The sequence below is a fragment of the Pristiophorus japonicus genome, chromosome 12, assembly GCF_044704955.1.
Source record: "Pristiophorus japonicus isolate sPriJap1 chromosome 12, sPriJap1.hap1, whole genome shotgun sequence".
NCBI lineage: Eukaryota > Metazoa > Chordata > Chondrichthyes > Pristiophoridae > Pristiophorus > Pristiophorus japonicus.
The window spans coordinates 207,040,786-207,068,070 of NC_091988.1; the positions used below are offsets into that span (position 1 = coordinate 207,040,786).

Below are 27,285 nucleotides of genomic sequence, written 5' to 3' on the forward strand. Positions count from 1 at the left end.
GAAAGGTAACATAGATTAGGAACTGTCCATCTAATTCTGCCTCTTTCTTCCTCACAGACATACTCTGGGCTGTTCTGTGTGACTGTGAACCCGTACAAATGGCTCCCAGTGTATAGCAGTCAAGTGGTCGCAGCTTACAAGGGGAAGAGACGCTCTGAGGCCCCGCCTCACATCTACTCCATTGCTGACAACGCGTACAATGACATGGTTCGTAGTAAGTAGCACCATCATCGGAACCTCTACCAAATGTGTGGAACTGAACCACAGAGAATGATGGCACATGGACTGGGTTAGCTGATCTCAGGTGGGCAGTGAATTATACTGCGGGCTGTGAGTATCAGTGACTGGCTCCCTGTATTGGTCAGGTGAAAGTTATACTGTGGGCGGTGAGAAGGAGACAACAGGCTGGGAAGTGTCATTAATTATAATTTAATTTTTTCAGATCGGGAGAACCAATCCATGCTGATTACGTGAGTCTATAACTTTCATATTTTAATAATGATTCTAAACTAATTCTCACAAATATTTAAAACATAAATTAAAGAGGGTTAATTGATAAAGGCTGAGAATTTTTGCTTTGAGTAAGAGCCCTGAGCATATTCTCAAATATTACCCAGAACCCTTGTGACCTATCAGCATTATCCAGATCTGAGCAGGAATAACACTCAGTATAATCCCAAATATTCGTCTTGATCCAGGCTTTTCCAGTTTTCCTGCTCATGCTTGGTTTTTGGGTTTTGCTGTGGTGCGGTTGTCCCAGTGGAAGGCTGACTGACGATGAAACATTGTGGACACCATAAACCGTGTTGCTCTTTAACACACCGCACGTTACTGACTGTAACACTCCTGTATATATTATATAATAACACAGTGTGTTACTGGTATAAAGCTCTATATATATTATATAATAACACACCATGTGTTACTGGTATAATATTCCTGTGTGTGTATATATATATATATATATATACACATATATATATTTATTTATTTATATAATTCTATAATAACACACCATGTGTTACTGGTATAATACTCCTGTGTGTATATATATATATATATATATATATAAAAAATATATATATATATTATATATTATATATATATATATATAATTCTATAATAACACACCATGTGTTACTGGTATAATACTCCTGTGTGTATATATATATATATATATATATATTATAATTCTATAATAACACACCATGTGTTACTGGTATATTACTCCTATATATATATTATATAACAACACACCATGTGTGACTGGGTATAACACTCCTGTATAGCTTTAATATATTAAAAATCTGCCATCTGCACACACTTCCTGTTTACAGAACCTTATTTCCTAGTGTTACATTATAACATTATATTTTGCCAACTTCTTTTAAAATTTCTGTCCATATTTATAATGGGAAATTCCTATGTAAACTTGTCACACTGTAATTACACTCTCCTGCCAGAGGTGGCACAGTAGCACCTCAGTGTCGTGTCTCCCATCTCCTTGGCCTGTGCTACAGAGAAACACCTACATACCGATCCACTGCTCTCCTTCTGCAATTGCTGTACCTTTCACTAAGTATAAATAACAACATTAAATCTAAGTATTATGCAAGAATAAGCTTGAAATAGGGTCTGCATTAGGTTTGACCCTGCATCCCACCTTCTGGCCTCACTTCACCGGAAGACTCCACTTGATGGCTAACTTCCCGTGTGAAGTCCCAGGACATCGATTCGTTTAATGGTCAGTTCTGACACTGTCACTACAGACTCCCCATGGGTGTAATGTGAGGTAACAGGTGATTTTAGTTATTGGTGAATCAAACCCACACCATCTAAAATAATTTCATTGATTTCCCTCCAAAAATGTTCCAACTTTCTGTGTGGCTACTTTGATTCCAAAATATCTAAATATAGATCCCTAAAAATAAATGAATAACATAAAATATTAAATGGTTATGGAGCCTGCGTCAAGCCGTTTGCAGTGTACTTACCTGAATGTGGAACCAGCGTGCAGGAGTGATTTTCCCCCCCTTCCCCATTACAGTTCCAAAGATCAACACCGACCCCCGATTCCCCTATCCCGAGCCAGACAGAGCGGGAGCCAGACAGAGAACGAGAGCGAGCCAGACAGAGCCAGAGAGAGAGAGAGCCAGAGAGAGAGAGAGCCAGACAGAGAGCAAGAGCAGGAGAGAGCCAGACAGAGAGCGAGAGAGCGGGAGCGAGCCAGACAGAGAGCGAGAGCGGGAGAGAGCCAGAGAGAGAGAGAACGGGAGAGAGCCAGAGAGAGAGAGAGCGGGAGAGAGCCAGACAGAGAGCGAGAGCGGGAGAGAGCCAGACAGAGAGCGAGAGAGCGAGCCTGACAGAGTGAGAGCGAGAGAGAGCCAGACAGAGAGCGAGAGAGAGCCAGACAGCGAGCGAGAGAGCGAGCCAGACAGAGTGAGAGCGAGAGAGAGCCAGACAGAGAGCGAGAGCGGGAGAGAGCCAGACAGAGAGCGAGAGCGGGAGAGAGCCAGACAGAGAGCGAGAGAGCGAGCCAGACAGAGTGAGAGCGAGAGAGAGCCAGACAGAGTGAAAGCAAGAGAGAGCCAGACAGAGAGCGAGAGCGGGAGAGAGCCAGACAGAGAGTGAGAGAGCGAGCCAGACAGAGCGAGAGCGAGAGAGAGCCAGACAGAGCGAGAGCCAGACAGAGAGCGAGAGAGCAAGCCAGACAGAGCGAGAGCAAGAGAGAGCCAGACAGAGAGCGAGAGCGAGAGAGAGCCAGACAGAGAGCGAGAGAGCGAGCCAGACAGAGCGAGAGCGAGAGTGAGCCAGACAGAGCGAGAGAGAGCCAGACAGAGCGAGAGCGAGAGAGAGCCAGACAGAGCGAGAGCGGGAGAGAGCCAGACAGAGCGAGAGAGAGCCAGACAGAGAGCGAGAGAGAGCCAGACAGTGAGAACGAGAGAGAGCCAGACAGAGAGCGTGCCAGACAGAGAGCGAGAGACCGAGCCAGACAGCGTGAGCGAGAGCGAGCCAGACAGAGCGAGAGCAAGAGAGAGCCAGACAGAGAGCGAGAGAGAGCCAGACAGAGCGAGAGCGAGAGAGAGCCAGACAGAGAGCAAGAGCGGGAGAGAGCCAGACAGAGCGAGAGCGAGAGAGTGCCAGACAGAGCGAGAGCAAAAGAGAGCCAGACAGAGAGTGAGAGAGCAAGCGAGACAGAGCGAGAGCAAGAGAGAGCCAGACAGAGCGAGAGAGAGAGCCAGACAGAGCGAGAGAGCGAGCCAGACAGAGCGAGAGCGAGAGCGAGCCAGACAGAGAGCGAGAGCGGGCGAGAGCCAGACAGAGAACGAGAGAGCCAGACAGAGAGCGAGAGTGGGAGAGAGCCAGACAGAGAGCGAGAGCGGGAGAGAGCCAGACAGAGAGCGAGAGAGCGAGCCAGACAGAGCGAGAGCGAGAGAGAGCCAGACAGAGCGAGAGCGAGAGAGAGCCAGACAGAGAGCGAGAGAGCAAGCCAGACAGAGCGAGAGCAAGAGAGAGCCAGACAGAGAGCGAGAGCGAGAGAGAGCCAGACAGAGAGCGAGAGAGCGAGCCAGACAGAGCGAGAGAGAGCCAGACAGAGCGAGAGAGAGCCAGACAGAGCGAGAGCGGGAGAGAGCCAGACAGAGCGAGAGCGGGAGAGAGCCAGACAGAGCGAGAGAGAGCCAGACAGAGAGCGAGAGAGAGCCAGACAGTGAGAACGAGAGAGAGCCAGAGAGAGCGATAGAGAGACAGACAGAGAGCGAGCCAGACAGAGAGCAAGAGAGCGAGCCAGACAGAGCGTGAGCGAGAGCGAGCCAGACAGAGCGTGAGCGAGAGCGAGCCAGACAGAGCGTGAGCGAGAGCGAGCCAGACAGAGAGCGAGAGAGAGAGAGCCAGACAGAGAGCAAGAGAGAGCCAGACAGAGAGCGAGAGAGAGCCAGACAGAGCGAGAGCGAGAGAGAGCCAGACAGAGCGAGAGCGAGAGAGAGCCAGACAGAGCGAGAGCGAGAGAGAGCCAGACAGAGAGCGAGAGCGGGAGAGAGCCAGACAGAGTGAGAGCGAGAGAGTGCCAGACAGAGCGAGAGCAAAAGAGAGCCAGACAGAGAGCGAGAGAGCAAGCGAGACAGAGCGAGAGCAAGAGAGAGCCAGACAGAGCGAGAGAGAGAGCCTGACAGAGCGAGAGAGCGAGCCAGACAGAGCGAGAGCGAGAGCGAGCCAGACAGAGAGCGAGAGCCAGACAGAGAGCGAGAGAGCGAGCCAGACAGAGCGAGAGCGAGAGAAAGCCAGACAGAGTGAAAGCAAGAGAGAGCCAGACAGAGAGCGAGAGCGGGAGAGAGCCAGGCAGAGAGCGAGAGAGCGGGCCAGACAGAGCGAGAGCGAGAGAGAGCCAGACAGAGCGAGAGCGAGAGAGAGCCAGACAGAGCGAGAGCGAGAGAGAGCCAGACAGAGCGAGAGCGAGAGAGAGCCAGACAGAGAGCGAGAGAGCAAGCCAGACAGAGCGAGAGCAAGAGAGAGCCAGACAGAGAGCGAGAGAGAGCCAGACAGAGAGCGAGAGAGCGAGCCAGACAGAGCGAGAGCGAGAGAGAGCCAGACAGAGCGAGAGAGAGCCAGACAGAGAGTGAGAACGAGAGAGAGCCAGACAGAGAGCGAGAGAGAGCCAGTTAGAGAGCGAGAGAGCGAGCCAGACAGAGGGAGAGCGAGAGCGAGCCAGACAGAGAGCGAGAGCGAGCCAGACAGAGAGAGCGAGTGAGAGCAAGCCAGACAGAGCGAGAGCGAGAGAGAGCCAGACAGACCGAGAGCGCGAGAGAGCCAGACAGAGCGAGAGCGCGAGAGAGCCAGACAGAGCGAGAGCGCGAGAGAGCCAGACAGAGCGAGAGTGCGAGAGAGCCAGACAGAGCGAGAGCGCGAGAGAGCCAGACAGAGCGAGAGCGTGAGAGAGCCAGACAGAGAGCGAGAGAGAGCCAGACAGAGAGCGTGAGCGGGAGAGAGCCAGACAGAGCGAGAGCGAGAGAGAGCCAGACAGAGCAAGAGAGAGCCAGACAGAGAGCGAGAGAGAGCCAGACAGAGAGCGAGAGAGAGCCAGACAGAGAGCGAGAGCGAGCCAGACAGAGAGCGAGAGAGAGCCAGACAGTGAGAACGAGAGAGAGCCAGACATAGAGCGAGCCAGACAGACAGCGAGAGAGCGAGCCAGACAGCGTGAGCGAGAGCGAGCCAGACAGAGCGAGAGCAAGAGAGAGCCAGACAGAGAGCGAGAGAGAGCCAGACAGAGCGAGAGCGAGAGAGAGCCAGACAGAGTGCGAGAGCGGGAGAGAGCCAGACAGAGCGAGAGCGAGAGAGTGCCAGACAGAGCGAGAGCAAAAGAGAGCCAGACAGAGAGCGAGAGAGCAAGCGAGACAGAGCGAGAGCAAGAGAGAGCCAGACAGAGCGAGAGAGAGCCAGACAGAGCGAGAGAGCGAGCCAGACAGAGCGAGAGCGAGAGCGAGAGCGAGCCAGACAGAGAGCGAGAGAGCGATCCAGACAGAGCAAGAGCGAGCCAGACAGAGAGCGAGAGCGAGCCAGACAGAGCAAGCGAGAGCGAGCCAGACAGAGCGAGAGCGAGAGAGAGCCAGACAGAGCGAGAGCGAGAGAGAGCCAGACAGAGCGAGAGCGCGAGAGAGCCAGACAGAGCGAGAGCGAGAGAGAGCCAGACAGAGAGCGACGTAGAGCCAGACAGAGAGCGAGAGTGGGAGAGAGCCAGACAGAGCGAGAACGAGAGAGAGCCAGACAGAGCGAGAACGAGAGAGAGCCAGACAGAGCGAGAACGAGAGAGAGCCAGACAGAGCGAGAGCAAAAGAGAGCCAGACAGAGAGTGAGAGCGCGAGCCAGACAGAGCGAGAGCGAGAGAGAGCCAGACAGAGCGAGAGAGAGCCAGACAGAGCGAGAGAGCGAGCCAGACAGAGCGAGAGCGAGCCAGACAGAGAGCGCGAGAGCGAGCCAGACAGAGCGAGAGCGAGCCAGACAGAGAGCGAGAGCGAGCCAGACACAGCAAGCGAGAGCGAGCCAGACACAGCAAGCGAGAGCGAGCCAGACAGAGCGAGAGCGAGAGAGAGCCAGACAGAGCGAGAGCGCAAGAGAGCCAGACAGAGCGAGAGCGCAAGAGAGCCAGACAGAGAGCGACGGAGAGCCAGACAGAGAGCGAGAGTGGGAGAGTGCCAGACAGAGCGAGAACGAGAGAGAGCCAGACAGAGCGAGAGCAAGAGAGAGCCAGACAGAGCGAGAGCGGGAGAGAGCCAGACAGAGCGAGAGCGGGAGAGAGCCAGACAGAGCAAGAGCGGGAGAGAGCCAGACAGAGCGAGAGCCAGACAGAGCGAGAGCGAGAGAGAGCCAGACAGAGCGAGAGCGAGAGAGAGCCAGACAGAGCGAGAGCGAGAACGAGCCAGAGCGAGAGCGAGAGAGAGCCAGACAGAGAGCGAGAGCAAGAGAGAGCCAGACAGAGAGCGAGAGAGAGCCAGACAGAGCGAGAGCGAGAGAGAGCCAGACAGAGCGAGAGAGCGAGAGAGCGAGCCAGACAGAGCGAGAGAGCGAGAGCGAGAGCGAGAGCGAGAGCGAGAGAGAGAGAGAACCAGACAGAGCGAGAGCGAGCCAGACAGAGAGCGAGAGCGAGCCAGACACAGCAAGCGAGAGCGAGCCAGACACAGCAAGCGAGAGCGAGCCAGACAGAGCGAGAGCGAGAGAGAGCCAGAGAGAGCGAGAGCGAGAGAGAGCCAGACAGAGCGAGAGCGCAAGAGAGCCAGACAGAGCGAGAGCGCAAGAGAGCCAGAGAGCAACGGAGAGCCAGACAGAGAGCGAGAGTGGGAGAGAGCCAGACAGAGCGAGAGCGAGAGAGAGCCAGATAGAGCGAGAGCGAGAGAGAGCCAGACAGAGAGCGAGAGCGAGAGAGAGCCAGACAGAGAGCGAGAGCAAGAGAGAGCCAGACAGAGAGCGAGAGAGAGCCAGACAGAGCGAGAGCGAGCCAGACAGAGAGCGAGTGAGCGAGAGCGAGAGCGAGAGCGAGAGCGAGAGAGAGAGAACCAGACAGAGCGAGAGCGGGAGAGAGCCAGACAGAGCGAGAGAGAGCCAGACTGAGAGCGAGAGCAAGCCAGACAGAGCGAGTGCGAGCCAGACAGAGAGCGAGAGCAAGAGAGAGCCAGACAGAGAGTGAGAGAGCGAGCTAGAGAGAGCCAGACAGAGAGTGCGAGAGAGAGCCAGACAGAGAGTGCCAGAGAGAGTGCCAGAGAGAATGCGAGAGAGAGAGACAAACAGGCAGAGAGAGAGAGACACACAGAGGCAGACAGAGAGACAGACAGCAGACTGCCCACATTATAGCAATGACCCAGCTTGTGCAGAATATACTGACACCGCTCAATCAGCACAAAGAGAGACTTATCTTTAAATCTGAGAATAAAAAACCTTGATTCTTTTTGTATTTGATAATGTGAATGATTCTATGAATATTTTCTTACTTAATTTTGATTTTTTGGGGTTTAACTTTTTCACTTTTTTCCTTTGCTGGTTTTGTCTGCCCAGCGGTGAGTCTGGAGCTGGGAAAACTGTGAACACGAAACGTGTTATTCAATACTTTGCAATTGTTGCTGCCTTGGGCGAAGGAGGTGGAAAGAAGGGAGTAAGATGAATTCTTTCAAACTTCTTCACTTTTCATTTTACATTTTTACATTTTTCTTTAAAAACTATTTTTCCGTCCGTTTTGCTTTAACATGCAGTAATTTATACAGCGATTGTACTTTACAAGTAAATACTTTTTGCCCTAAAGTTTCTTTTTCCTTTTTTATATATTTTTAAAACAAGAGTTTTTAATATAATTTTTTATGTGTTTTTGTGATTTTTCAAAATAAAATTGCTGATTTTTTTTTCAAAGAAGGAAAATGTTTTAACATTTTAATCAGAAAAATATTAATTTATTTCTCTTTGTTTTCCCTCCAAGTCCCAGCCGGCCACAAAGACTGGGGTAAGATTGCTGGGTGTGGGTGATGTGTCTGTCGGCTTGTGTCCATGTGCTTTGTACATCTCCACACAATGTGAGGAAACGGCAGGAGGACATGCTGTTACTGCCCATCCCCTACAGCATCTGGGGAACAGTCACTCTCCACGTGTTCAGCCACACATCACTCGAATCCCATTCCCCATCTGTCCTTGGCAAGTCTTTATCTAATTCCCTTGTAAATGGTCCGACTGACTCAGGTTTAACACTCAATCATCTCAAACCTCCTTTTGTAAAGTTTTATTCTGCTTTCTCCCTCAGTACTTTTAGTTCTATTCCTAAATGTAAGACCCTTACTACTGATTCACTTTCACTTTTACCCTCCCTAATCCTTTCAAAACTTTGAACTCTTACATTTGATGTCCTTTGACCTCTGATGAATACACCTCTGGGGCAAATTTAACCTCCATCTGGCGCATCGGAACTCGTAATCATCCCATGTTCCCAGGAGTTCCTTATATTTTACATTTCAGGCGTTTACACTGTAAATATTGCTATATATTCATAATCTTCATGTCTATATAAATGTGTGTACACTGTGTGTACCTTCCTCGGCATCTTTCAATATTTATGTCTGTATATTTATGTAAAACTATTTGTGCAGGTTTATATATTTGTGTCTGTGCTTCTGTACATAAGTGTCCTTTTCTTTATAAATACCTGTGTCATGTCGCTGCGTAGAAATCGGTAAAGGAGACTGATAAGAAATAAGAAAAGGCCACTCAGCCCACCTGAACTCTGCCCTCTGAGCATCGAGCTGAAGTTTGAATTCCTGAATTCTGTGTCACCTCACTGGACACTTTAAATACCCCGATTTCCCCCCCCCTCCCCTCCCCTCGCCCCGCCCACGCTGATCATGACCTTGATCCCCGCCCCTGGTACTAAACGTAGAGACATTGCAGCAAGATTCAGAATGAACTTGGTGAAGGTGATCCAGTGCATTGTTCTGGTGAAGTGTTTAAATACCAAGGCAAACCAGATCGAAGTCTATAAGCCAGAGATCACTGGCCTGTGGAATAATGTCACTGGGAATCTGCTGAAGTGGACACCAGCTCGAGGTAACTGGATGAGGGAATGGGCCTGGTCAGCTGGGGCAGTTGGTCTATGAGAAAGGGATGAGCTTTTTGGGCTGAGGTGTTGATGATTAATTTAAGTGAGTTCTGGAGCTAATTGGAATAGGTTGCCCTCACAGTAGGTTTATTCAATCCCTAGGGTACTTTAGAAGACCAGATCATTGAAGCAAACCCAGCGATGGAGGCTTTCGGCAACGCCAAGACCCTAAGAAATGACAACTCTTCCCGTTTTGTAAGTATTTGATCAAATGCATATCTCTCTGTCTCCCCGGTTCTCTCCCCCCCCTCTCTCTCTCTCTGTCTCACCCCCTCTCTCTCTCCCCCCCTCTCTCTGTCTCCCCCCCCCCTCTCTCTGTCTCCCCCCCTCTCTCTGTCTCCCCCCCTCTATCACCCCCCCTCTCTCTGTCTCCCCCCCTCTCTCTGTCTCCCCCCCCTCTCTCTGTCTCCCCCCCTCTATCACCCCCCCCTCTCTCTGTCTCCCCCCCTCTCTCTGTCTCCCCCCCTCTATCACCCCCCCCTCTCTCTGTCTCCCCCCCTCTCTCTGTCTCCCCCTCTCTCTGTCTCTGTCTCCCCGCTCTCTCTCCCTCTCTCCCCGCCTCTCTCTCTATCTCTCTCCCTCTCTCTATCTCTCTATCTCTCTGTCTCCCCCTCTCTTTCTGCCCCCTTCTCTCTCTCTGTCTCTCCCTCTCTCTCTGTCTCCCTCCTCTCTGCCTCCCCCCGTCACTGCCTCAACCCCTCTCTCTCCACCCCTCTCTCTCTCTTTGTCTCCCCCCTCTCTCTCTCTGCCTCCTCCTCTCTCTCTGTCTCCCCCTCTCTCTCTCTCTCTGTCTGCCCTTCTCTCTCCCCCCCCCTCTCTCTCTCTCTCTGTGTCTCCCCCCTCTCTCTCGCTCTCTGTCTCTGTCTCCCCCGTCTCTCTCTCTCCCCCACCCTCTTGCTCCCTCTCCCACCCTCTCGCTCTCTCTCTCCCACCCTCTCTCTCTCCCACCCTCTCTCTCTCCCACCCTCTCGCTCTCTCTCTCCCACCCTCTCGCTCTCTCTCTCCCACCCCCTCGCTCTCTCTCTCTCCCACCCCCTCGCTCTCTCTCTCTCCCACCCCCTCGCTCTCTCTCTCTCCCACCCCCTCGCTCTCTCTCTCTCCCACCCTCTCTCTCTCTCTCTCTCCCACCCTCTCTCTCTCTCTGCCTCACCCATCTCTCTCTCTCTCTGCCTCACCCATCTCTCTCTCTCTCTGCCTCACCCATCTCTCTCTCTCTCTGCCTCACCCTCTCTCTCTGCCTCACCCCCTCTCTCTGCCTCACCCCCTTTCTCTCTCACAATTGCCGACATGTTAAGCAATGTGAGCAGGTAATACCAGACAATAAACTGTACAATTTGAAAAAGCTTAATTACATAATAGAAAATAAAGAGAGAGACTTGTGATGTGGCGTCTGATTGTGTCTAAACATCTTCAAGCATTTTGCATCTAATGAATTAGTTACACTCACTGATTTTAGTAATATCACCATCACCTTCTCTTTGTGCAGGGGAAGTTTATCCGGATCCACTTTGGTCCCACGGGAAAACTGGCATCAGCTGATATCGACATCTGTAAGTGTGGAGAACACTTTGCCGGAGCATTGGGACACAGGCTGAGGGCTGGGTGTTGCAGTGAGTTAGCACAGTCTGATATCTAGACCCATGAGATGAAAGTTTCTCTCTACTGGGTTCAAAGCTCCTGCAGGAAACACGACTGGGTTGCATTGTTGGGCTCAGAAGGGTTCAGAAGGTCCCAGATCATCTTGTGCTGAATAATTAATTTGCCAAATTTGTCCACTTTCAGCGATCCTCCATGCACATCCCCAACTCTTGGAGAATCAATAAATAGGCCAGAAGACCAGAGGTCTGGGCTACAGATACACAAATCACTAAAAGTAGTGATGCAGGTTAATAAGGCCATAATAAAGGCAAACCCAGCACACGGGTTCATTTCTAGAGGAATAGAATTCAGAAGCAGAGAAGTTATGTTAAACCTGTACAGAACCTTGGTTATTCTGCACTTAGAGCACTGTGCACAGTTCTGGTCTCCATATATAATAAAAAGGATATAGAGACACTGGAGAAGGTGCAAAAAAGATTTTCTAGGCTGATACCAGAACCGAAAGGTTATGCCTACCGGGAGAGACTGAACAGGCTGCGGCTTTTTCACTAGAAAAGAGAATGCTGAGGGGTGACCTAATAGAGGTCTTTAAGATTATGAAGGAATTCGATAGGGTAGACATAGAGAAGATATTTCCATTTGTGGACGAGACCAGAACTAGTGGTATAAAAATGTAAATTCTATATAACTCCAAACAAGACTGATTTATGTTCCAACCCTGGCTCCGAAGGGAAGGTCTGAATTATAGACCTACACTCATGAATACGTCTGGCCTATTCCCCTTAACCAAACTGCACCTCCATGGCAAGTCTCCATCTCAGACCAACTTCAGTCTCCACAGCCTTTCTTCAAAGTCCAGTTTAGATGTTGTGTTCCACACACTTCAGACAATAATTGTTCTGCTCTGTGAAATCCGATGCAGCCTGCGCACGTTGCTCTGTAATCATTCTAACCTTTGACTTTCAGACCTGCTAGAAAAGTCGAGAGTAATCTTCCAGCAGCCCGGTGAAAGAAGTTACCACATTTATTACCAGATTTTCTCCGGCAAAAAGCCAGAGCTGTTTGGTGAGTACAAAAAGACACACGTTAGCACCTCCCTAAAACCTTGTATCTCAAAGTTGGAAAGGAGTTTCAGGTCCAATAATTTGTCAGCACTCCTGACCCTGTGGATACGAGCAGTGCTGAGGCACACAGTCTAGGAAGACCCTAGGTTCAACCTTTGGTTTGTGCATCATTTTCCTACAGGGATGCTACAATTAGCCATTGGTTAGCAAGGGGTAAATTCAACCAGCATAACTGCTCCTGCTCACCATCCAGCTAGCCCTCTTGGAAAGTGGATATCGAGGATCCGGCTGGGCTGGGTTAAATATCCTCACTGTCCAGCCTCGTACTGGGGAATGGCCACTGCTGCCTGTGTCTCCAAGACAGTTACTCAGCACGAGTCCGTGGCCAGATTTGTCTGGAGTGGGACATCTCGCGGCAAGTCCCGTTAGTTAGATTTGCAATTGCACATTTAGGCTTAAAAATGTTTTGCCATGTAACTTGTTGGAAGCGCATTCTGATACCGGCATGGCGAGGACCATGGGGCATCTGGGACCTCGGTGAACGACAGAATCAACAGTCTATCTGCTTGACCAATGAGATTTAAGGATTGGGAAATAAAGAGGAATGACAGAGAAATCGGGTGAATTAGAGTCAAATCGGGTACAGAAAGAGAAATAGAGAGGGAAAGAAAGATTGGATCAAGAGTGCGAGACGGAAAGGAAAAGTAAATAAAAATGTAAAAATTAAATATTTGACATTTTTTAACTCTCCGAAAACAATTCACAACCTGAAGGAATGAGACTCCACACTTTTAATTGTTCACTTTCTGGGTCAGTGAGGTTGATTGACAGTCATTAACAATGATCACACTGTTAAAGGGGCATTTACACTGATAATTACTAGAATTAACTTTCTCTGGTGCGTTTAGGGTAATTAATAAGACTGACGGCAGTTAAGCATGAGATGCCGTTTTCGCGAAGTTAACGGTGGAACGGCAAAAATCATTCTCCAGCAACTTGCAGTGATTCACATTTCATGGAGTTTCTCTGCCTCGTCAGAAGTTGCTGGTCGATTCGAGCATTAATAACAGTGAACGTCACCCAGACACATTCACCAAAATCTGGGATGTGTATTTGGCAGACAAGAGGAGAAGGTTGGACAGAATTTATTTTTCAAAAAGAAATCAGTGATTGAGGATGGATTTCAACAACCTCGCTGCTCCCCGCTGATAGATTGGAGCTGGATTGAGCCGTGCCCAGCGTAATGAGTGCCTGCCGATATGACACAGTTGTACGGGGTAAAAGTGAAGAGTTTAAGGGTCAGAGGAAGTCAAACCAGTGGTTTTTACGGTTGATTTATTCGTGGCTTTACGCGCCGTGGGTTCTCGTGTTGCTACGGCCTGTCAGCAATGGGTTTCTGTATGGAGATTCTCCTGTTATTATTTGGAAGGAAGCAGTAGAGGGATACGAGGCAGGTGAGATTGCCCCACAGCAAGCCTGTGCCCACGTGGAGTTACCCTCCCACACACAAGCCCATAAGAGGTGCACATTCCTCGATTTGTCCCTGGAACTCTCCGTGTGCATTCAGAGTCAAAGTTACGGAGACTAGTGCCGTGTGACCCTGTGACGCACCTCTCATCTCTCGGGCTGACTGCAGGAATGCTGCACTGCCTCTGATTGGGAGGGACACTCGACTCCAGATGGAGCAACTTTACAACACTCACCTCATGCAACCAACGAGATATAGGTTAGGGGAGGGGTTGCTCCAGAGCTGCTGCTCCGATTGTGTTCCCACGTTGCGTATCCTGCTTCACCTCCATTTTGCTGACACTCCTTTCTCACTCTCCTTCAGACAGATCTGCCAATGAATCATTCTGTGGGTAGGGCAGCCCACTGCACCCTTACAGTGCCACTTCCCTTTCATTCTCAGTTCTCTCACAATTTTCCCACATTAGTCTCAGGGGCTGAATTTGATCAAGGCCTCTACCCGCCCAAAGTGCTGTCGATGGCGCTGAGGTACCGAACGGTACTTTGGGCGGGATATTCATCGTCGAGGTCCATCGAAGGTTGGCGGGCGGCAAATGGACAACGTACGCCGCCAATCTGGGCGGCTGCGGGCGGGAGGTCGCGTTCTCGGTGGCAGAGGCGATTGCTGCCAAGTGCCGCCATGGGTGGAGTCGGGCCCACGGAGGGTCAAAGACCTGAAAAAAAAATAACAGCAAAAAATGTTAAAAACGATCGGAAGACCTTCAGGGGACCCCATCCAGGTAAGTCGTTGTGGAAAAAAATAAATAGGAAGTTCACTTACCTTTTTTTCAGGATCTTCAGACTTACTGTTGGGGACAGACCAGCCTCCAACCAGCGGTCCATCCCCATCCTCCCGCCGACAGGCATCTGGGAGCTCGGCGGGTGGGAGCTCAGTTGCACCACTCGGCCGCTTGCTGACATCAGCGGGCGCTTCCCGGCAGCTCTCCCCTCCCGTCCGCTCCAGGCCACCCCAAAAGTGGCACTGGGCGGGTCTTGCAGAGGAATGTGGGCAGCGGTGGGCGGCGAGTTGATCAGTTTCAGCCCCCTAGGTCTCTGGAGTAGGCCAAAACTCCACTGGGAGCTCTGGCTCATTATGGCAATGATTTCCAGTCGTCTGGACTGGGTTTACATTCGAGCTCTGTAATCCTGGACTTAACTTTATTTGTATTGTATTTGTAAGCACGCTAGTAATGACTCCATGAGCTAAGGTATTGCACTTGAACTGTTGTGACCTTCGTCCATTTATTACAGCTCCTGAATGAGGGTACAGTAAAGTGAGCTCCCTTTTATACCTGGTTACCTGCAGTGTGCAGGTAACCCCCGAGGTCTCCATCAGTTGCACCCTCTGGTGGTACAGGCATAGTGTATACAGTGTGAAGGTACATTCAGTGGTCTTATGTAACTGTACATTGAGTGTACAGGGTATATACATACACAACAATCTGACCTGAAAATCTATCCTTAAGATCAACAAAACAGATGGGGGCAAAAATCCTGAGTCCCAACTAAATTTTAGAGAAATGTCCTTCTCTGTTATATTTTCCTTTTGTCACTGACTTGAATTTTCTCTTTGACAGATATGTTACTGGTGAGTAACAATGCCTTCGACTATCACGTCTGTTCCCAAGGGGTTGTAACCGTGGACAATCTGGATGATGGCGAAGAGTTGATGGCAACTGATGTAAGTTTTTCCTGTCACCTGATCTGTTACTCAGGAACAGGGTAGAGGGCAAAGGCCAACCTGCAAAGTTTAGCCACAGTTACTTCCAGTATCAGGATACTTTCTTCCTTGAAATGAAAATCACAACAGGAATGTCAAATAATCTTTGGGATTTTTCGGCTGTAGCTCTGTTGCTCCAAAACTGGACACCGGACACTTAACTCTTCACTTCAACTGCCATTTGAACTTAATTAAAAACTAAATGAATAAGTCAGGACTCCTCCAGTCCCTCATCCTGGGGCTTACCTGCAGGCTGCTGCCAGCGAGGTCGGTAGCCCAACATTGCTGTATCTTCACGTGGGAAGTTGCCTGACCTGCACTGGCAGCAGATGTTCCCAACACCAATTTCCATCGATCCACAGGCATCTTGGTTCAGAGCCCGACATCCACCCTCCTGACGCCTGACATTAACCAATTTTGTAAAGAGTTCCTTTACCTCTGTTGAAGTGAAGAGTTAAGTGCCTGGTGTCCAGTTTTGGAGCAACAGAGCTTCAGCTGAAGAATCCCAAAGATTGTTTGACATTCCTGATTTGAATTTCAGAAGTACAAGGAATTTCATTTCAAGGGCGTTAGGCCTTAATTTCCATACCTAAGGGCCGAACACTTGTTTTACTCAACTGCCGGAAAAGCTGAAAATGGATCCCCACGAAGTTAGCAGTGGGATCAATGCCTGTGCAATCAGAGATTGGGGGAGTTCGTAAATAACTGGGCCGCTTTCGAGATGAAGTTTTGTGTATTTTCTTGGAGTTTGTATCCAGCACTGAGAGGCAAGAACAGATGGAATTGCTCAGCACGTGTGAGCACAATTCCTGGACCTTCAAAGCTTACGCTGGGGGTGCTTCACAGATACTTACAGGTACCTCAGCTAACTCACTGAAAATCAAACTTGTGATCTTCCTGACCTCTCTGGCCTTCTGTTAAGTTTTTCCTTGGTGTGGAATCCGCTGGTCACTCACTGGGCAGTGATCTACCAACTGAGGGAGATTGGTTATCCGATATATCATTGGTTGTTGTGTATTGACATAGAAACATAGAAAATAGGTGCAGGAGCAGGCCATCCGGCCCTTCTAGCCTGCAACGCCATTCAATGAGTTCATGGCTGAACATGCAACTTCAGTACCCCCTTCCTGCTTTCTCGCCATACCCCTTGATCTCCCGAGTAGTAAGGACTTCATCTAACTCTCTTTTGAATATATTTAGTGAATTGGCCTCAACAACTTTCTGTGGTAGAGAATTCCACAGGTTCACCACTCTCTCTGGGTGAAGAAGTTTCTCCTCATCTCAGTCCTAGATGGCTTACCCCTTATCCTTAGACTGTGACCCCTGGTTCTGGACATCCCCAACATTGGGAACATTCTTCCTGCATCTAACCTGTCTAAACCCGTCAGAATTTTAAACGTTTCCATGAGGTCCCCTCTCATTCTTTTGAACTCCAGTGAATACAAGTCCAGTTGATCCAGTCTTTCTTGATAGGTCAGTCCCGCCATCCCGGGAATCAGTCTGGTGAACCTTCGCTGCACTCCCTCAATAGCAAGAATGTCCTTCCTCAAGTTAGGAGACCAAAACTGTACACAATACTCCAGGTGTGGCCTCACCAAGGCCCTGTACAACTGTAGCAACACCTCCCTGCCCCTGTACTCAAATCCCCTCGCTATGAAGGCCAACATGCCATTTGCTTTCTTAACTGCCTGCTGTACCTGCATGCCAACCTTCAATGACTGATGTACCATGACACCCAGGTCTCGTTGCACCTCCCCTTTTCCTAATCTGTCACCATTCAGATAATAGTCTGTCTCTCTGTTTTTACCACCAAAGTGGATAACCTCACATTTATCCACATTATACTTCATCTGCCATGCATTTGCCCACTCACCTAACCTATCCAAGTCACTCTGCAGCCTCATAGCATCCTCCTCGCAGCTCACACTGCCACCCAACTTAGTGTCATCCGCAAATTTGGAGATACTGCATTTAATCCCCTCGTCTAACTCATTAATGTACAGTGTAAACAGCTGGGGCCCCAGCACAGAACCTTGCGGTACCCCACTAGTCACTGCCTGCCATTCTGAAAAGTACCCATTTACTCCTACTCTTTGCTTCCTGTCTGACAACCAGTTCTCAATCCACGTCAGCACACTACCCCCAATCCCATGTGCTTTAACTTTGCATATTAATCTCTTGTGTGGAACCTTGTCGAAAGCCTTCTGAAAGTCCAAATATACCACATCAACTGGTTCTCCCTTGTCCACTCTACTGGAAACATCCTCAAAAAATTCCAGAAGATTTGTCAAGCATGATTTCCCTTTCACAAATCCATGCTGACTTGGACCTATCATGTCACCTCTTTCCAAATGCGCTGCTATGACATCCTTAATAATTGATTCCATCATTTTACCCACTACTGAGGTCAGGCTGACCGGTCTATAATTCCCTGTTTTCTCTCTCCCTCCATTTTTTAAAAAGTGGGGTTACATTGGCTACCCTCCACTCGATAGGAACTGATCCAGAGTCAATGGAATGCTGGAAAATGACTGTCAATGCATCCGCTATTTCCAAGGCCACCTCCTTAAGTACTCTGGGATGCAGTCCATCAGGCCCTGGGGATTTATCGGCCTTCAATCCCATCAATTTCCCCAACACAATTTCCCGACTAATAAAGATTTCCCTCAGTTCCTCCTCCTTACTAGACCCTCTGACCCCTTTTATATCCGGAAAGTTGTTTGTGTCCTCCTTAGTGAATACCGAACCAAAGTACTTGTTCAATTGGTCTGCCATTTCTTTGTTCCCCGTTATGACTTCCTTTGATTCTGACTGCAGGTGACCTATGTTTGTCTTTACTAACCTTTTTCTCCTTGCATACTTATAGAAGCTTTTGCAATCCGTCTTAATGTTCCCTGCAAGCTTCTTCTCGTACTCCATTTTCCCTGCCCTAATCAAACCCTTTGTCCTCCTCTGCTGAGTTCTAAATTTCTCCCAGTCCCTGGGTTCGCTGCTATTTCTGGCTAATTTGTATGCCACTTCCTTGGCTTTAATACTATCCCTGATTTCCCTTGATAGCCACGGTTGAGCCACCTTCCCTTTTTTATTTTTACGCCAGACAGGAATGTGCAATTGTTGTAGTTCATCCATGCGGTCTCTAAATGTCTGCCATTGCCCATCCACAGTCAACCCCTTAAGTATCATTCGCCAATCTATCCTAGCCAATTCACGCCTCATACCTTCAAAGTTACCCTTCTTTAAGTTCTGGACCATGGTCTCTGAATTAACTGTTTTATTCTCCATCCTAATGCAGAATTCCACCATATTATGGTCACTCTTCCCCAAGGGGCCTCGCACAACGAGATTGCTAATTAATCCTCTCTCATTACACAACACCCAGTCTAAGATGGCCTTCCCCCTAGTTGATTCCTCGACATATTGGTCTAGAAAACCATCCCTTATGCACTCCAGGAAATCCTCCTCCACCGTATTGCTTCCAGTTTGGCTCACCCAATCTATGTGCATATTAAAGTCACCCATGATAACTGCTGCACCTTTATTGCATGCACCCCTAATTTCCTGTTTGATGCCCTCCCCAACATCACTACTACTGTTTGGAGGTCTGTACACAACTCCCACTAACGTTTTTTGCCCTTTGGTGTTCTGCAGCTCTACCCATATAGATTCCACATCATCCAAGCTAATGTCTTTCCTAACTATTGCATTAATCTCCTCTTTAACCAGCAATGCTACCCCACCTCCTTTTCCTTTTATTCTATCCTTCCTGAATGTTGAATACCCCTGGATGTTGAGTTCCCAGTCCTGATCATCCTGGAGCCACGTCTCCGTAATCCCAATCACATCATATTTGTTTACATCTATTTGCACAGTTAATTCATCCACCTTATTACGGATACTCCTTGCATTAAGACACAAAGCCTTCAGGCTTGTTTTTTTAACACCCTTTGTCCTTTTAGAATTTTGCTGTACAGTGGCCCTTTTTGTTCTTTTTCATGGGTTTCTCTGCCCTCCACTTTTCCTCATCTCCTTTCTGTCTTTTGCTTTTGTCTCCTTTTTGTTTCCCTCTGTCTCCCTGCATTGGTTCCCATCCCCCTGCCATATTAATTTAACTCCTCCCCAACAGCACTAGCAAACATTGGTTCCGGTCCTGCCCAGGTGCAGACCGTCCGGTTTGTACTGGTCCCACCTCCCCCAGAACCGGTTCCAATGCCCCAGGAATTTGAATCTCTCCCTGTTGCACCACTGCTCAAGCTATGTATTCATCTGCACTATCCTGCGATTCCTACTCTGACTAGCATGTGGCCCTGGTAGCAATCCCGAGATTACTACTTTGAGGGAGGACACGGGTGATACAAGGAATGTGCTTCAAAAGCCTCGCTGGAAAAATCAAGTTAAACAGTTAAGCAACGGCCAAAAGAGGAGAGGGAGAAATGGTTTGCTGACTGAGTTGCTGTGACTACTCTGTTAGTTGGTCCTCAGCATGGGCAAGGTTTATTGTGACCCACGTCAGTCCAATCCTGCAGGGCTATGAGGAAAGAGCGGGGGGAGGCTGGGACAATTGGATAGCTCTTTCTAAGATCTGGCATGGAGCTATACAATTAGTCCCACTTCCCCGCGCTCTCCCCATAGCCTCGTCAATCTTTCCCCTTCAAGTATTTATCCAAGTCCCTTTTGAAAGTTACGACTGAATCTGCTTCCACCGTCATTACAGGGAGCACATTCCCGATCACAACAACTCGCTGTGTGAAAAAATGTTTCCTCATGTCACCTTAAACCTGTGTCCCTCTGGTTACTGACCCTCTCACCATGGGGAACAATCTCTCCTTATTTATTCCATCAAAATCATTCTATTAACTCTCCCCTTAACCTTCTCTGCTCTAAGGAGAACAGCTCCAGTCTCTCCCCATAACTGAAATCCCTCATCACTGGGACCATTCTGGTCAATCTCCCCTGCACCCTCTCCAAGGCCCCAACATCCCACCTAAAGTGTGGGGCCCAGAATTGGCCACAATACTCCAGCTGGGCCCTAACCCGTGATGTATAAAGGTTTAGTGTAACTTCCTGGCTTTTGTGCTGTATTCCTCTGTTTATAAAACCAAAGATCCCAGATGCTTTTTAACAGCCTTCTCACCTTGCCCTGCCACCTCCAGTGATATGTGTACAGACACCCCCAGGTCTCCCTGTTCCTGCACCCCCTTTACAATCGTACCATTAGTTTATATTTCCCCTCATCATTCTTCCTTCCAAAATGTATCACCTCACACTTCTCTGCATGAAATGTAATTAACCATGTGTCTGCCCATTCCTATATCCTCGTGAAGTCGATTTCTATCCTCCTCACTGTTTACTACATTTCTGCAAACTTTGAAATGATCCCCTGTATGCACAAGTCCAGCTCATTAATATATATCGAAGGCAGCAGTGGTCCCAACACCGCCCCCTGGGGAACAGCTTCCCACCAGACTGAGAAACCCTTCATCACCACGCTCTGCTTCCTGTCCCTTATCCAATGTTGTATCCACGTAGCCACTGCCCCTTTAATCCCATGGGCTTTCATTTTGCTAACCCTCTCTGTTACTTAATCAAATAACTCGATCAAGTTAGTCAAATACGATTTGCCTTTATCAAATCTATCCTAACTTTCATTTATTAGCACATACTAACATTTGCAAACCTCCAGTCCTCTGGCACCAATCCTATATCCGAGTACACATGGCAGCCATGGTGGTGGAGGGAGTGGAATACAGGTTCAGGAAGAAACCATTCAGCCATTCAGTTCGATCATGACTGATTTACCCGCCATGGTTCGTTAACCCATGGCAGATCAGCCATGATCTTATTGAATGGTGGAGCAGGCTCGAGGGGCTAGATGGCCTACTCCTGTTCCTAATTCTTATGTTCTTATAACCCTGTTGATGTTTAAGGGGTGCCAATCAAGCGGGCTGCTTTGTCCTGGATGATGTCGAGCTTCTTGAGTGTTGTTGGAGCTGCACTCATCCAGGCAAGTGGAGAGTATTCCATCACACTCCTGACTTGTGCCTTGTAGATGGCGGAAAGGCTTTGGGGAGTCAGGAGGTGAGACACTCGCCGCAGAATACCCAGCCTCTGACCTGCTCTTGTAGCCACAGTATTTATGTGGCTGGTCCAGGTAAGTTTCTGGTCAATGGTGACCCCAAGATGTTGATGGTGGGAGATTCGGCGATGGTAATGCCGTTGAATGTCAAGGGGCGGTGGTTAGACTCTCGCTAGTTGGAGATAGTCATTGCCTGGCTCTTGTGTGGCGCGAATGTTACTTGCCACTGAATGTTGTCTAGGTCCTGTTGTATGTAGGCATGGACTGCTTCATTGTCTGAGGAGTTGCGAATGGCACTGAACACTCTGCAGTCATTAGTGAACATCCCCACTTCTGACCTTTTGATGGAGGGAAGGTCATTGATGATGCAGCTGAGGATGGTTGGGCCGAGCACACTGCCCTGAGGATGGTTGGGCCTAGGGCACTGCCCTGAGGATGGTTGGGCCTAGGGCACTGCCCTGAGGATGGTTGGGCCGAGCACACTGCCCTGAGGATGGTTGGGCCTAGGGCACTGCCCTGAGGATGGTTGGGCCTAGGGCACTGCTCTGAGGATGGTTGGGCCTAGGGCACTGCTCTGAGGATGGTTGGGCCGAGCACACTGCCCTGAGGATGGTTGGGCCGAGCACACTGCCCTGAGGATGGTTGGGCCTAGAGCACTGCCCTGAGGATGGTTGGGCCTAGGGCACTGCTCTGAGGATGGTTGGGCCTAGGGCACTGCCCTGAGGATGGTTGGGCCTAGGGCACTGCCCTGAGGATGGTTGGGCCTAGGGCACTGCCCTGAGGATGGTTGGGCCTAGGGCACTGCCCTGAGGATGGTTGGGCCTAGGGCACTGCCCTGAGGATGGTTGGGCCTAGGGCACTGCCCTGAGGATGGTTGGGCCTAGGGCACTGCCCTGAGGATGGTTGGGCCTAGGGCACTGCTCTGAGGATGGTTGGGCCTAGGGCACTGCCCTGAGGATGGTTGGGTCTAGGACACTGCCCTGAGGATGGTTGGGCCTAGGGCACTGCCCTGAGGGTGGTTGGGCCTAGGGCACTGCTCTGAGGGTGGTTGGGCCTAGGGCACTGCCCTGAGGGTGGTTGGGTCTAGGGCACTGCCCTGAGGATGGTTGGGCCTAGGGCACTGCCCTGAGGGTGGTTGGGCCTAGGGCACTGCCCTGAGGGTGGTTGGGCCTAGGGCACTGCCCTGAGGGTGGTTGGGCCTAGGGCACTGCCCTGAGGATGGTTGGGCCGAGCACACTGCCCTGAGGATGGTTGGGCCGAGCACACTGCCCTGAGGATGGTTGGGCCTAGGACACTGCCCTGAGGATGGTTGGGTCTAGGGCACTGCCCTGAGGATGGTTGGGCCTAGGGCACTGCCCTGAGGATGGTTGGGCCTAGGGCACTGCCCTGAGGGTGGTTGGGCCTAGGGCACTGCCCTGAGGATGGTTGGGCCTAGGGCACTGCCCTGAGGGTGGTTGGGTCTAGGACACTGCCCTGAGGATGGTTGGGTCTAGGGCACTGCCCTGAGGATGGTTGGGCCTAGGGCACTGCCCTGAGGATGGTTGGGCCTAGGGCACTGCCCTGAGGGTGGTTGGGCCTAGGGCACTGCCCTGAGGATGGTTGGGCCTAGGGCACTGCCCTGAGGATGGTTGGGCCGAGCACACTGCCCTGAGGGTGGTTGGGCCTAGGGCACTGCCCTGAGGGTGGTTGGGCCTAGGGCACTGCCCTGAGGGTGGTTGGGCCTAGGGCACTGCCCTGAGGGTGGTTGGGCCGAGCACACTGCCCTGAGGATGGTTGGGCCTAGGGCACTGCCCTGAGGGTGGTTGGGCCTAGGGCACTGCCCTGAGGATGGTTGGGTCTAGGACACTGCCCTGAGGGTGGTTGGGTCTAGGACACTGCCCTGAGGATGGTTGGGCCGAGCACACTGCCCTGAGGGTGGTTGGGTCTAGGGCACTGCCCTGAGGATGCAGCAATAGCCAAGCTGTGTCGCTTTGTGTGAGCAATGTCACAGGAGCTCTGTCAGTAAAGTCTACATGAGCTCACAGTCGGAGGCAGCGACTGAATACCGATACTGAGACGGAAATGACTATAACAAGGGAGAATAATTTGCCCTTGTTTCTGCTTTAAATAGCACGCCATGGACATCCTAGGCTTCAGTACTGATGAGAAGTATGGCTGCTACAAGATTGTAGGAGCCATCATGCACTATGGGAACATGAAGTTCAAACAAAAGCAACGGGAGGAGCAAGCGGAGGCAGACGGAACAGAAAGTAAGTCACCGTCCCATCAAACACTCCCAGGGCAGGTACAGCACGGGGTTAGATACAGAGTAAAGCTCCCTCTACACTGTCCCATCAAACACTCCCAGGGCAGGTACAGGGGGTTAGATACAGAGTAAAGCTCCCTCTACACTGTCCCATCAAACACTCCCAGGGCAGGTACAGGGGGTTAGATACAGAGTAAAGCTCCCTCTACACTGTCCCATCAAACACTCCCAGGGCAGGTACAGGGGGTTAGATACAGAGTAAAGCTCCCTCTACACTGTCCCATCAAACACTCCCAGGGCAGGTACAGGGGGTTAGATACAGAGTAAAGCTCCCTCTACACTGTCCCATCAAACACTTCCAGGGCAGGTACAGCACGGGTTAGATACAGAGTAAAGCTCCCTCTACCATAATATGGTAGAATTCTTCATTAAGATGGAGAGTGACACAGTTAATTCAGAGACTAGGGTCCTGAACTTAAGGAAATAACTTCGATGGTATGAGGCGTGAATTGGCTAGGATAGACTGGCGAATGATACTTAAAGGGTTGACGGTGGATAGGCAATGGCAAACATTTAAAGATCACGTGGATGAACTTCAACAATTGTACATCCCTGTCTGGAGTAAAAATAAAACGGGGAAGGTGGCTCAACTGTGGCTAATAAGGGAAATTAAGGATAGTGTTAAATACAAGGAAGAGGCATATAAATTGGCCAGAAAAGCAGTAAACCTGAGGACTGGGAGAAATTTAGAATTCAGCAGAGGAAGACAAAGGATTTAATTAGGAGGGGGAAAATAGAGTATGAGAGTAAGCTTGCAGGGAACATAAATACTGACTGCAAAAGCTTCTATAGATATGTGAAGAGAAAAAGATTAGTGAAGACAAATGTAGGTCCCTTGCAGTCAGGATCAGGTGAATTTATAATGGGGAACAAAGAAATGGCAGACCAATTGAACAAATACTTTGGTTCTGTCTTCACTAAGGAAAACACAAATAACTTTCCAGAAATACTAGGGGACCAAGGGTCTGGTGAGAAGGAGGAACTGAAGGAAATCCTTATTAGTCAGAAAATATTGTTGGGGAAATTGATGGGATTGAAGGCCGATAAATCCCCAGGGCCTGATAGTCTGCATCCCAGCGTACTTAAGGAAGTGGCCCTAGAAATAGTGGATGCATTGGTGGTCATTTTCCAACATTCTATAGACTCTGGATCAGTTTCTGTGGATTAGAGGGTAGCTAATGTAACCCCACTTTTTAAAAAAGGAGGGACAGAGAAAACGGGTAATTATAGACCGGTTAGCCTGACATCGGTCGTGGGGAAAATTTTGGAATCAATTATTAAAGAGGTAATAGCAGTGCATTTGGAAAGCAATAACAGGATCGGTCCAAGTCAGCATGGATTTATGAAAGGGAAATCATGCTTGACAAATCTTCTAGAATTTTTTGAAGATGTAACTAGTAGAGTGGACAAGGGAGAACCAGTGGATGTGGTGTATTTGGACTTTCAAAAGGCTTTTGACAAGGTCCCACACACGAGATTGGTGCGCAAAATTAAAGCACAATGTATTGGGGGTAATGTATTGACATGGATAGAGAACTGGTTGGCAGACAGGAAGCAAAGAGTAGGAATAAAAGGGTCCTTTTCAGAATGGCAGGCAGTGACTAGTGGGGTACTGCAAGGTTCAGTGCTGTTCAGTTGTTGAGGCCAGTTCGTTAGATATATTCAAAAGGGAGTTAAATGTGGCCCTTACGGGTAAAGGGATCAAGGGGTATGGAGAGAAAGCAGGAATGGGGTACTGCAGTTGCATGATCAGCCATGATCTTATTGAATGGTGGTGCAGGTTCGAAGGCCGACTCTTGCACCTATTTTCTATGTTCTATGTTTACACTGTCCCATCAAACACTCGCAGGGCAGGTACAGGGGGTTAGATACAGAGTAAAGCTCCCTCTACACTGTCCCATCAAACACTCCCAGGGCAGGTACAGGGGGTTAGATACAGAGTAAAGCTCCCTCTACACTGTCCCATCAAACACTCCCAGGGCAGGTACAGCATGGGTTAGATACAGAGTAAAGCTCACAGGATTGGTAGAAGGCTGGTTTTGCTCCTCGCTCAATGGAGAGTAAAGCCGATCGAGGGGTGAATGCGGCTTTGCACCTGATTCTGTCAGTTTCCTGCCAGTTGAGACAGGTTGGAATTACCGCCGTCTATTGATCTGGTGACGGTAAGTGTGAGGGTAGGGGACAGTTGCACACCACCACGAATGTGCTGTGACATTTCACACATTACACTCTCACAGCTGAGAATCATTCCCATCCTACCCTGAACTCCAAATAAAAAGGTATTCCAAGTTCACCATTCACTCCCCGGGGCCCATTCACTCCCCGGGGCCCATTCACTCCCCGGGGCCCATTCACTCCCCGGGGCCCATTCACTCCCCGGGGCCTATTCACTCCCCGGGGCCCATTCACTCCCCGGGGCCCATTCACTACCTCGGTTTGAAATGGGATTGGTTGTGGGGATTACTGATTCTCACAGTAACTTTGATCTTTGACGTTGCAGATACCGACAAGGCTGCTTACCTGATGGGTGTCAGCTCCGCCGACCTGGTGAAAGCGCTGCTCCATCCCCGGGTGAAAGTAGGGAATGAATGGGTGACCAAGGGTCAGACCGTCGCCCAGGTAGTACAAAATATTTCATTGTATTTAATATTTCCCGGCTTAGTTATTTCCCATTTTAAAAAAAAATAAATGATTTGATATTTTTCCGTCTCTTTTTGGCGCTCCCAGTATCTCAGCGTGTTCCACAGATGGAGGTCAAACAGGTGACCGTCTCATTGCCCACTCACTGATTGCTCACTGACCAGTGACCTCCACCCTTGGTGCTGTCCCGATTGACATCAGCTAACTCACAGCAGGGGCCTCCTGGGTCTATGGATCACACACACAGCACACTGCCACTTTATCCTGTGCTGTGGTATTTTGGGGGGAAATATTAACCCAGGGAACGTCCGCTGCCCCTGACCCCGCTGATGACCGGTCAGTTCCTGGGCACTTGCCAGAGGTAAGCGAGCGTGTGATATGGGGGTCTGGGTACCTACCAGCAGCATGAGAAGCTGGTTCCCATTGTCAAAGGGACCAGTTTAAAGGTAATGAAGCCGGTGTTTGTGGGAGCCAGCACACCAGGCTGATCTTGGCAGAAGGGACAGAACTTCCAGTGCGAGAATGCCCGCACGTGCCCTGTTTCCCTCAGACATCAGGAGCCATGTTCTATTTAATTTATTCCTGGGATGTGGGCATCACTGGCAAGGCCAGCATTTATTGCCCATCCCTAATTGCCCCTCGAGAAGGGGGTGGTGAGCTGCCTTCTTGAACCGCTGCAGTCCGTGTGGTGAAGGTGCTCCCACAGTGCTGTTAGGGAGGGAGTTCCAGGATTCTGACCCTGTTTCTACCCTGGGCATTGATTCCTGACCATCCTACACTGGGAGGACTCTGGAACAACATCTCCGATGGTATAGAAGGAACGGTGTGGCCAGAGGCACGGACACAACGGGATTTAGAAGCTTTATGGTGGTGGGAAGAGAGACAAAATAGGGTTTTGAGAACTCGAGGACAATTGAAAAGCAGCCTCTGAGCATGGAACAGATGAGCTTACGCCCCCATCTGCTGCATCACCGACACCACCTCCGTCAACCTGAGCTCAACCAAAACTCTGCTGCCCATGTCCTAACTCGCACCGTGTCCCGCTCACCCATTGCCTCTGTGCTCGCTGTCCCGTGTCCTAACTTGCACCGAGTCCTGCTCACTTATCGCCCCCTGTGCTCACTGCCCCGTGTCCTAACTCGCACCGAGTCCCACTCGCCCATCACCCCCTGTGCTCGCTGCCCCGTGTCCTAACTCGCACCGAGTCCCGCTCACCCATCACCCCCTGTGCTCGCTACTCCGTGTCCTAACTCG

The 27,285-nt window shown here is 50.0% G+C and overlaps 1 protein-coding gene across 3 annotated transcripts in view; it reads left to right on the forward strand.

The window, feature by feature from the left end:
- The window catches only part of LOC139277687 (myosin-7-like), a 200,988-nt gene that overhangs the window by 101,459 nt on the left and 72,244 nt on the right, over nucleotides 1-27,285 (forward strand). Inside the window, exons 4-13 of one of the 3 annotated variants that reach the window (XM_070896514.1) lie at nucleotides 58-214; nucleotides 443-470; nucleotides 7,543-7,639; nucleotides 7,958-7,981; nucleotides 9,227-9,319; nucleotides 10,611-10,674; nucleotides 11,690-11,788; nucleotides 14,871-14,974; nucleotides 23,197-23,335; nucleotides 25,892-26,010. In XM_070896514.1, coding sequence (XP_070752615.1) covers nucleotides 58-214; nucleotides 443-470; nucleotides 7,543-7,639; nucleotides 7,958-7,981; nucleotides 9,227-9,319; nucleotides 10,611-10,674; nucleotides 11,690-11,788; nucleotides 14,871-14,974; nucleotides 23,197-23,335; nucleotides 25,892-26,010 — 924 coding nt within the window. Of the gene's footprint in view, nucleotides 1-57; nucleotides 215-442; nucleotides 471-7,542; nucleotides 7,640-7,957; nucleotides 7,982-9,225; nucleotides 9,320-10,610; nucleotides 10,675-11,689; nucleotides 11,789-14,870; nucleotides 14,975-23,196; nucleotides 23,336-25,891; nucleotides 26,011-27,285 lie in introns of those variants that run through there. The other 2 variants (XM_070896515.1, XM_070896516.1) reach the window with 2 other exon arrangements.